This window comes from Phyllobates terribilis, unplaced genomic scaffold (assembly GCF_046119375.1).
Source record: "Phyllobates terribilis strain yellow unplaced genomic scaffold, ASM4611937v1 Scaffold_1__5_contigs__length_1240528914, whole genome shotgun sequence".
Lineage (NCBI taxonomy): Eukaryota > Metazoa > Chordata > Amphibia > Anura > Dendrobatidae > Phyllobates > Phyllobates terribilis.
This window is the reverse complement of record NW_027362761.1, coordinates 341,022,563-341,034,662: the sequence shown is the minus strand read 5'-3', so window position 1 is coordinate 341,034,662 and position 12,100 is coordinate 341,022,563. Positions and strand designations below refer to the sequence as shown.

At 41.0% G+C, this 12,100-nt stretch overlaps 1 protein-coding gene across 1 annotated transcript in view; it reads right to left on the bottom strand.

Annotated features, from left to right (window-relative positions):
- LOC141260424 (transmembrane protein 132D-like) overlaps nucleotides 1-8,186 on the bottom strand; it is a 1,566,153-nt gene extending 1,557,967 nt beyond the window's left edge. Inside the window, exon 1 of the mRNA XM_073676136.1 lies at nucleotides 7,499-8,186. Within this exon, the coding sequence (XP_073532237.1) occupies nucleotides 7,499-7,613 (115 nt within the window). The 5' untranslated portion in view covers nucleotides 7,614-8,186. The remainder of the gene's footprint in view (nucleotides 1-7,498) is intronic.
- Nucleotides 8,187-12,100: the final 3,914 nt, after the last annotated feature.

Sequence of the window (12,100 nt, the reverse complement as noted above, 5' to 3'; positions counted from 1 at the left end):
ATAATTATTTAAAAATTTGATTTGAGCTTTATTATTATATAGTGATTTTTTGATAGAAATAGATTGTGCACACAGTGTCTTTCTCTGGATTATTTTGCCTAGAAATAAAAAAAAAACTTAACAAGCAAAAAAGAATCAACAGCAGTGTAAAAATGACTTGTAATGCATATGTTCAGTCTTTTTAAGCTTCTTTTAACTGTATTAGGTTTTCAAAGATGAGAAATGGTTAAGGAAAAAAAAAAACTCCATTCAGTCCATTCTTGAGGCATCTTCTGCTTGGAGGAGTCTCACTATTAACAGAATATATAAAAAATAAAAAAGACGCCTGCAAACACGTTTAAAATGACACTTCTCCAGTGTTTGGAAAAAATCTGCAGCATGTTGCACCTGTTCTACTAAATATGATGGAGCTAATGACTGAGCCTGCTAACCAACTCTATAACATGAGTGTGAACTTCGCCTGAGCATTGAATTTTAGAGTGGGTCTCAATAGTCAGTTCTACTGCAGGCCCTGGCCACCCCAGTCCCGCACTGACCATATATACCACATTTATGATACATTTCTGGGTACATAAGGTTTATTTTATCGTGCCTTGAGGACTTTGGGTATCAAGTTAAAACAAGCTCCTTCCACTATGAGCTTTGGAAAAATCCTTTACACATAATGTTAATCTGGATTGCATTGCACAATCTCCTAAATCAGTATAAAAAGTTAATACCATATTAACTGTAGATATGCGTTAATGCACATATGCTGGGGCTATAAAGTAAAATTTTATTTTTTTTTTCTATGAACAAGAGTATGTAATAAATTATTTACATTTAAAAGGCTGCTCACAAAAACTAATTGTGGCAGGAGTGAAGTGATATATTACTGGTCTATGTCTGGGTGCCCAGGGTTCTGTGTAAGGGCTCATGCAGATGACCGTATTTTGGGTCCGAGTGTGTTTAGACAAAACATCGGATCGCACTCAGGCAAATGTTAGGCTATGGGGCTGTGCAAATGTCAGATTCTTCCCTCGGATTTAGTCTATCCGAGAAAAAGAAATTGCTGCAGGTCCAAGTTTAATCCAATATTTGGATCGCACTTGGCCATGCAAGTCAATGAGTGCGTGCTAAACATCGGATTGCACTCGGATGACATCTGAGTGCAATCCAATTTCTGCACACTAACAGCAGAAATACATTTTTTTCTCCATCTTCTCCTCATCCAAGGGACTCTGTTCACGCTCTGTTTTGCAAATTTGCCCGATTCTCTCAGAAGAGAACACACAGTTATCTTCACCTGCCCTAAGGCTGATACAATAGAAAAGTCAAATGCAGTTAGTAGAGCAGAAAGTTGATTACTCCACTAAGCAGCAGCTCCAACAAGCTGCAGATTGGCGCAAGGTGCTTGAAGATCTGATTATTTGCAGATCTTATAGATACCGGCTACTTTCTCGATTTGCAAAACCTTATGGCTTGGCCCTCTTGTTGTTGCAAACTTAATGTTTAGGAGTGTCTATACCATTAGTATTTGGCATAATATATGTTATCACTAGTGAAGAGCGAGCATTCTCAGTTAACCCTTTCACCGAGCATGCTCGGGTGCTTACCGAGTATCCTCGGCGAGCTCGTATATTATGTTTGAATCCCTGTGTCTGCATGATTTACAGCTGTAAGACAGTCTCAACACATGCAGGGATAGCCTGTTTGTTAGCGAGTCCTCACATGTGTTGAGGCTGTCTTACAGCTGTAAATCATGCAGACGCAGGGAATCGAACATAATATACGAGCACGCCGAGGATACTCGGTAAGCACCCGAGCATGGTCAGTGAAAGGGTTAAAATAGCATGCGCGCTCATCACTAATTATCACATTGAATATCAGAAAGGTTGTGCAGGATGCAACTTAAAGGGAGTCTGTCAGCAGAAAATGACTGTTCAAACTAAACACAGATGCTCGGTGCTCCCTTAGTGTGGCCAAACATTTTAGTGGATATTCCCAACACATGTGCTTGGTTTGAAAATCATTTTCTGCTGCCGGACCTTTTTCTTGAGGCTTTTGCTTTGGGCAAAAATATAGGACATCCTGCCCTCAGTTTAAGTATACTAATGGCAATTGCTGCACAAATGAGATATCAATTTGTTTGAACGCTTTAAAAAATCGTTTAAAAAACATACAGATTTGGCGATGTTTAAAATAATTACATATTAAATTGATTGCAAGCTTTTTACCTTATGTTGTTGTAGGAAAGACATTTTGACAGTAAGTTGATCACAGCGCGTTCCTGCCGGGATTCTCCACTGTAATCTGTATGGAACATGTCTGCAAGTATTTAATTTCCCTATAGCACCACCACAAGGGAAATGAAATATTACATACTTCCCCTCTAATCAATGGACTTTGTGTAATGCACATACATGCTGGTTTCGAGGGAGAGATTGTTTGTAACTGCTCTCCATTCCTGCTAATAGATGAGAGCCCTGTACAAAGGATCTCTCTATTAATAACCTTAATAGAGTTTATGGAATGTACAGAGTTTATTTGAGTTTATTTTTCTTACCAACCAGACTATTCTTTGTTTAAGATAACAAACATCAATGCATTTGTATCCCACAACTATAAAGCCAGATGAAATTGAAAGTTTTGCATTTTTTTTCCCTTTGATTGTATTTTCACTGAGAAAATATTCTATTTTTCTCAGCAGATGATTAAGTTGTGAATCATCAACCTTTAGCTTAAAGAAAAATGAATAACATTGCTTGGAAATAATTTCCTCCTCATCATTTGCTTATGGATGGCATTGGGTATTTCCAGCAAATAAACAGATTTCTGTTGTTTATTCAAAGAACTAATACAATTGTCTTCATTGAAGTGATCTACCAGTAAATATCTGTGAACCTTGTCCTGATCGATATACATAAACGCAGCGGTCCAAATAATAGAAGGGACACTACACCTAAATATATATATATTAGTAAAAAGTTAGCCAAAGACATTAATTTCAGCAGGATCTGAAAACTAACCTATGTGTATGGTGGTCTCCCCAGTTTCTCCTCGCAGATGACAATACGGTAAGGAAGGATCGGGCATAATGAATGTCAATACCGGACCCTTTTACTCTCCTTGAAAATAAGCCATCTCCAGATGTGTCTGGCAGCACCTAATTCCACTCTTTCCAATTTTGCATGTGGATGGGGAAGTTAGGAAGATTCGGGTGACAACTATCTAAGGTACATGGGAACTTTAAGGCGATTCCTGTCCACCTAAGACTATGTTCACACATCATGTTTTTTTCAGTGTTTTTTGTGCCTAAACCAGAATGACGTTTTTTTTTCACTGAACTTTAGGAGAAATCAGCATTTTAATTGAAATGCAAATGCAGCTGTAGATCTGACACCTGTGTCACTCCAGCTCTATTCCCCACCCAGTGCTGTCTCCTCCTGAATGAGGGATGGCTCCTTTGAAGTCACACAGCATAGAGGCTGTTAGTCAAGCAGGAGGAGGCAGAACTGGGCAGGGAATAGAACTGGAGTGACAGAGGCTTCAGATCTTCAGTCTCATTTGCATATCAGTGCAAACGATGACTTCTCAGTAATAGAGGAACAGACTGGCCATGTAAAATTATTGCGGGATTTGTCTTTGAATAAGCTACATGCACATATGAATAGTTAGGGGGGGGGTTATCCTGTTGACAGTTTCCCTTTAAGTTCAACCTTTAAAGATTTATGGAAACTAGTGTAAGGAGGGCACCGCCTGTGCTCAGCAGTGCCCAATGTAGTCTGGCCCAGTTCCTTGCTACCCAACAACAATAGAACAGTTACTTTGCTTACAGAGCTTGCAACATGGAGGAGTAATACTTAGAACAACTTTCAGACATCACGCTGGGTGAAATGTGGTGCTCCAAGGAATGTACCACATTCACTTTAATCTATATTTTCTTTCTACTAGTGTATAGGGGGGGGGATTTGAGTTAAATTTCCATGGCAACTAATCATTTGTGTTCTCATTTACCAAAAGTGAAATGTAAAGAGAATCAATCCACTATACAAGAGGTAGATCCAAAATAGGTTTGGTTTTTATTAATGACACCACAAAGCGAAGAGGAAAACATTCCATCCCCTAATGATGAATGCCCATACTCATCAATAACACAAGGTACATATTCCATCCCCTAATGATGAACCCATACTCATCAATAACACAAGGAACATATTCCAGGTAGACCGTTGATGTTCTAGTCCAGTTAGGACTTCAAATATTTTTGTGGAGGATGCAATGTCGTGGATGGACAATGAGAAATAAATGGATAAAAGTCACATGGCTAATGAAATGGCCATCCTGGACCAAAACATTGCCTATCTATATGCTATGTGTATTTTCTCATTGAAGAGTAAAGACATTTATTAATTGTGGGTTGAATATTCACTACTATACACTCATTCACTAAGTACCCTATATTTCATATGCAACTTTGCTTTACATTTATATATAATGATGGTAGGGTATGTGATATATTTTTTGTCTTTTGTAGGTTTTGTATCTTTTTGCTAGTGTGAACATGCTCCTATTTCTTGCATGTGTACCATCTTAGACTTCAGTTCACATTGCTTGGTCTTTTACTCATTTACAGTTTGCTGTCATGAAGAACACCAAAGCTATTCTGTGTATATGGATACTCTACACGTACCATTGGATTGGAAGGTAACCCCACCAAGCACCCGACACTTGGTAGGTAGTACCACTGTTTTTTACATTTGCCAATATCTGATTTGTTGTATCAGCGACTGTTACTTTTGTCACATTTTGATAAATCCTCTCCAATAAGAATCGGTAGGGGTACATAAACATGTCTGCTTCCATGATCACTACCACTCTCAATCATCTGCAGTTTTGGAAAGCCTCCAAAACAGTGTTCTCCAACTCTAGTCCTCAAAAGCCATCAACTGGTCATGTTTTCTGGATTTCCTTAGTATTGCCCAGGTGATGGAATTCTTGCCTGTGCCGGTACTGCAGTTATCACCTGGGCAATGCCAAGGAAATACTGAAAACATGACCTGTTGGTGGCTCTTGAAGACCAGAGTTGAGGAACACTTGCTCAAAAACATCCTCATGCATCTACAAACGTGATATCAGCAGCTCATCGTATAACACACTCCTGTAAGTTTCAGACTTTGGGCCACTGTCTCTTTAAGCGTTAATCACACAAACTTTTTTAGTACTTTATGACAATCCACTACAGCACAGAGTAAACGTTGTACAATTGTACCTTTGGGAAAGAGTGAAGGGTTTTGGCAAGAAACTTTCAGCAGATGTAAAAGAAAAAGAGACTATCACAGGAAGATTAATATTGTTTGAGATCTGCTCAAGTCAACCCTAAGGCAAAAAAGCTAAAAAGGAAAAGTACATGAAATTACATTCCAAAGTGAATATGCGGAGTATCTAATGGTATCAGCCATGCTGTAAGCAGCTACAATATATAGACATTGATTTAAATCTTGTGTAATAATATCAAATATATTATGTAATAGCATTAAATATGAAATATGTTATGTAATGCCATATTATACAATGTCTGTACATTTATCAGTAAATCAGCCAACAGGACTCACAATAATGGAGAAAACGTGAAGATCTTAGTGTTTACCATTAATCGTCTGGGAATTTCCCATGAGGTGCAATGCAAATATTACCTCTGCTGATTGTTGCTATGGGCAGAGAGCTTTCCCTTAAAGAATATATCAAATCTGAGGAAAATAGCACATATGTATGTATTAAAGGGCAGACAGTCACAAATATGGGAACGTTCGTCTACTCAGGGCTGGATCGTTGTGTCTATGGTCAATTGGGCATCTAATGTCATAATCTGTCCTGATTGCATTGCAAGAGTAGTAACACATGTACAATGCGTTTTCCCAGGTAATTTAATGGGAAATGACCTGATGCTTTTTATTCCAGCCATTTATTACTGACACATGTACAAATCAGTTCTCTTCCTAGTTCAAGCCCTATGTGTCACAAACTGCGGTGACGTTATACGGACTGACAACCAGAACATGAATGGTGGGGGCTACTGATGGGGCTAGGAAATTCAGGCTGAACGGAGCAAAAGCACACCTGAAATCCTGACACCCGGAGAAATAGTCACATGGATGTATCCCACATAGCAGATCAGCACTGTCACCTAGCATCAGCCACTGTCCCTGGACGGCTCTTACACTGGCTGCACTGCTGGAATTCCTGCAGACAAATACTACACCTGAGGTAGTCACCAAGAGGAAAGCAAAGCTGCCCAATCCTTATATCTATAATAATAATAATAATAATAATAATAACAACAATAATAATAATGATAATACAGGAACTGATTGCAAAGCCATGTGCATCCTCCAAGAGACTTCAATTTCATGGACAGTATTGTTTCATCACTATGAAGGCTATAAAGTAGTGACTGCAACTATAGTCTATGTGAAAACTTACAAAAGAAAATGTAAATAGATGCTAAAGTAATGATATCTGAGTGGAAATAATGCATGATAGACATTAAGATAGATAGATATGTGATAGATAGATAGATAGATAGATAGATAGATAGAATATATAATAGAATATATGAATATATAGATATAGATAGAAGATAGATAACAGATGATAGATAGATATATAGAAACCATAGATAGACAAATATATAGAGACAATAGATAGACAGATATATAGAATATATAATAGAGTATATAATAGATAGAACATATAATAGAATATATGAATATATAATAGATATAGATAGAAGATAGATAACAGATGATAGATATAGAGAGACAATAGATAGACAGACAGATATATAGAATATATAATAGAATATATAATAGTTAGAGATAGATATATAGATAACAGATGATAGATAGATATATAGAATATATAATAGAATATATAATAGTTAGAGATAGATAGATAGCAGATGATAGATATATAGAATATATAATAGTTAGAGATAGATAGATAGCTAGATAGATAGATAGATAGAGATAGATAATAGATAGATAGATAGATAATAGATATGGAGAGGGTGAGATGGATAGATAGATAGATAGATAGATAGATAGATAGATAGATAGATATGGAGAGGGTGAGATGGATAGATAGATAGATAGATATGGAGAGGGTGAGATGGATAGATAGATAGATAGATAGATAGATAGATAGATAGATACCTATGGAGAGAGTGTGATAGACAGATAGATAGATAGATAGATAGATAGATAGATAGATAGAGACTTAGAGGAGCAGTCAGGCTGCTGTGTGACTGGAGCCCCATGCCGGCTGCCATCCTCAGGGCTGGTGACTGGGATGCTCAGTGAGGGATAGTAGCAGTAGAAGGTGTTCTGGGACTTGTGCTCCCCCTGGCTCTCTCCATACACTGCCCTGTGTCTCCTCTCTGCTGTCTTCGCTCAGTAGATGGGGATCAGTGCTGCTGGTCGCAGACACCAGAAAGTATTGCTCAGCCCTCAGTCCTTACCTCTGGATAAAGCTGCTGCTGCCAGGCTGATGAGGAGGACAGAGGAAACCTGCACCATATTCCTTCCAGCAGAGCTCTGCATCCTCGGATCCTGTCTCAAGTTGCTGCCACTCATACTTGAAGGCTATCAGCCATAGAGGTGACTAGCAGCCATGTCACCAGTGCAGTCAGCACAGTCTCGTCAGGTGCCGTGTGCGCTGCGCCGTCAACTCCGCCACAAGCTGCCCATGATCCGGGGAGCAGCCTGGGTGACGCCGCCACTGACTACAGCGCCGGCTCCGCTCACCACTTCCCCGGCAGCGCAGGACCAGGAGTGCAGCCGGCAGTGCCACACGCGGAAAGTTTCCTGGCGTGGAGCACAGCCCCTCATAAGCCGGGCGGCCGGCTCTGCCCACTGCAGGGGCGTCACTTGGACGGTGGCACTGGGCGGCCCCCCGGCCAGCTGGACTGGAGCTGTCTCTGGGATTACTGTCCTGCCCGCATGGCAGTGCCCACCAGCCTCCTCGCCACTGGCTGCCGCGCAGCTCCTCGTATTAGATCCTGTTACGTCTATAAAACGCCATATAAGCCATCACTATCGTCTGGCCTGGCCCCTTAATCCCTTTTTAACCCCTGCTGTGACCCGCTGGTACCGTGCTGGCAGCAGAGTTCCTCAGTGATACAGGGTAATGTTTCATAGAGGAAACGGAATAACAATGATGAGTGGAAGCAGTGACGATCTACAACCACAGATGGATCTGGGCGGATTATTCAGGATTTTATACAATTTATTACTGACTCGATGAGCCTATTGATTCTTATTAATATCAGTGCTTGTGATCTAATATTCAATTGGCATCCAACATGGCAGGACTGGTCCCCCCACCCCCTCTCTTTCCCAAACTTGTCCCCTCCCCTCCCACAATTCCATTTCTTACCCTCATTTTTCTTGTATCCTTACAATCTAATTTAAAGGGAACATTTTTATATATACACGGATGAAACTAATATGGATTTGTCATTAGAATGTTTCTTTAACCCCTTCCTGACCACCGATGATAAGATTTACAGCAGCCTTGTGATCAATGTCCACATAAAGACAGTAACTAATGGAAAAGTAAATGCGTTGACTTGGGTTACAGGTTATCTAACCCAATACTGCTGTACATCTGCCATCTTTCTTTGGGACCTTTTTCCTGACCTTTTTTTATAATAATAAATATTCCTCAACTTTGGTGAAATGTTGGTGATTGCTTAGTATTAAAATTGCACACAAAAAAAAGCTTGTGTAGGGCGCTGTTCACACACAGGTAGTGCACAGTGCAGCCCGCCTAATCTAATAGTATGGGCATCACTACTGTGCACTACCCATGTGTGAACAGCGCCCTATACAAGTTTTTTTTGTGTGCAATCTTAATACTAAGCAATCACCCCCTCCATGCACTGGTAGGTTGTGAGTGGTTGTCTCATCAGTATTTTGCCCCTGTGCTGTCGCATTAGTTCTGAGACCTGGGCAGGTAAACACTGCTGCCCTTTTTTTGCTGTGTTAATACGTTACCAGAACCCAAACTTAAATGGGGCCGCTGATACCTACTCACAATCTTTATTCCCTTTCAGTATGTCTTTGGAGTGTGGGAGGAAACCGGAGAAGTTGGAGGAAACCGACACAAACACGGGGAGAACATACAAACTCCTTGCAGATGTTGTCCTTGGTGGGATTTAAACCTGTCCTCACTGGACTGAAATGCCCCAAATTTAAGACGCGCATGCCTGCATTTGGCTCATATTTGACTTTCCTTTAGGCTATGTGCGCACATTCAGGATGTGAAGCAGAAATTTCCTGAGCGTTTCTGCATCTCCTTGGCAGGAAAATCACTACGGAAAAAACGTTCAGTTTTGCTGCGATTTTGACACGTTTTTGATGTGTTTTTTGATGCAGTTTTTGAAGTGTTTTTGTACATCAATGAATGCTTTTTGGAGCTAATTAAAGTTATTTGGTGGGACATTGCTTAAACCCTTGGACTACCGACAGAACTGGGGTGAGTATATTGGTTAATTTAACTGACTAAATAATGTGTCTGTTGTATTTCAAATGAAGTGTTTGCTCTGTGTCGGTTTGGTGATGAAAGGGTCTGATTGACACCTTGTCATCACCAAACAAAAGAGCTAGGTGTCAGCTGATCCCATTCACCCAATCTCATTAGCATTTCCATTCATGTAATTTCTGGGGCAATTTGAGCTGCTATTTTTAGCCTAGAAAGGTGTCATTAGGTAAACATGTTCCTTGCCTATAATTAACAGCTCACAGCTGTTTCGTTAGCTGCTACGTTCCCTCGATCAGCACTCAGTTGCGCTTTGGACGCAACGTATTTTTGCTGCGTCCAAAACGCTTTGATCTAATGCCGCACTTTTGTTGTTGGTACATTGGAATCCACCGCATATAATGACTCTTCAATCGGTCAAAATCTGTAGCGGAGACTAGCGTGTCCGCTACAGAAATTAACATGCTGCGGGTGAGTTTGGATACGTGGCCATGGTCAGGAGCCGCTGCAGGTTTGACGCTGCGTGCTTATGCAGCATCAAACCCGCAGCGTCTAGATGTTACAGTTTAGTGGATGGGATCTCTAGAAATCCCATGTCCACTATGCGTGCATCTGAGGCTGCGAATCACCCATGGACACTGACATGCGGCGCGTCTTTTAGGACCGCAGCATGTCAAACTCTCTTGCAGAGTCCCTAGTCTCTGCAACAGAAATTTGACCACTAGAAATGATAGAATGCGGTAAATCCGCATGGTTCAGTGAACACATGTGAATTTACCTACGTTCAATAGAATGGAACGTTTTGGACGCAGCAAAAAATATGCATCCAAAGCGCTGCTACGTCCGGATCGTGGGCACAGAGCCTTAATTTAAAAAAAAAAAAATGTCATGGACTTCCGTGTCATTTTTATAACCAGCAGAGGGAAAGCCAACCAGTGGGGGCTGATATTAGTAGCCAAGGAAGGGGTCATTAGCCAACAATGTTCCCTGGCTATTAATATCAGCCCACAGCTGTTATTTCAGCCTTTACTGGCTAGATTATAGGGGGACCCCAGAAAAAACATTGACGTGGGGTCCCGCTTTAAAATCTAACCAGAAAAGGCTAAACAGACAGCTGCGGGCTGATATTAATAGCCAGGGAAGGGGCCATGAATACTAGCCCCCTCCACGGCTATTAATATTACCCCTCAGCAGTCCCAGAAATGGCGCATCCATAAGAAGCGCCAAATCTGGCGCTTAGCCTATGCTCTTCCCACTGCCCTGTAGCAGTGGCGAGTGGGGTAATGGGGTTGGGGTTCACGTCAGCCTTGTATTGGTGGCTGACGTGAAGCCCAGGTTAGTAATGGAAGGAGTCTATAAGACGCCCCCATTGCTAACTGCGTAGTAAAATTATCGTCGCCTTTTCAATAAATACACAGCCAGAATAAGGTATTTTAATGAAATTAAAAACACATGGTTTTAAAAAAAATATTATTGCGTGGTCAGTCCCCCAAGCCTTCGATCTTCTGAACAAAAAGTAAAAAAAATAACCATATCCCTCACCAGTCCGCCGTCAACGACGCAGTGCATGATTACGACAATGATTGTCCCTCAGTGATCCGGGTCAGCAATCACTGATGTCACTGCTGTAGAAGAAAGCAATGTCAGCTGATCGCTCACATGACTGCAGGTCCTGGCAGAGCAGTACCCTGTTGGGAGCGAGCGCACTCCCAGCAGTATACCGTCGGCCACTGGGCTGAAGACATCGCCGGGGACAAGGAGGACACCGGGGGGCGCCGGACTGGTGAGTATAGTGTTTTTTGTTTTGTTTTACCTTTTTTAACCGCGGGTACGCCGGCTTGACTGAGGAGACTACTGCTCCCACCAGCCCCGCTGTTATCAGCGGTCAGATGAGAGGAGTAGTAGTCCTCCTCTGTCGACCTGGGTACCACCCACAGTGCGTTTCCGCCGCAAATTCGTGCCCATTTTTCTTTAATTGAAATACAGAAAATCCACAGGTATAGATATTATACCTGCGGATTTGCTGCGGTTCAATTCAAGTCAATAGGAGCGAATTCACGGCGGAAACGCGCGCACAATGGACATGCTGCAGTTTTTTCCACAATGGTAATCCTGAGTGGAAATTTCCGCATCATGTGCACAGCACATCAGGATTACCATTGCAATACCTGGCAGGCGGATTACATAGCCTTTTCGCTGCATTTCCACAGCGAAGAAATTCTGCGAAAACGCATCAAAAATGCTACGTGAGCACATAGCCTTAGTCAGAAAATGAAGTAAGCAGTTGTAAATTGATACCAAAAAATTTGTCTGTTTCAACGTGTCACACACCCTTTTAGTGCGACTTCTCCCACTTTTTTACTTTTTACCAAGCATGCAATGAACTTATGGTTGGAACTCACACGTGATATTCGTATTAATGTATTTCAAGTAACATGCGCAATTGAGACCTTCAAAAAATAAAGGAAGGCTTGAAAATCAAGATCGTGAATTTTAGTAAATTTTTAACAATTAAAGAATCACACCCATTAAGTTTTCTATTCATTAAATGTGTGTATGTGCATGTAATGTAGTGTAAGTG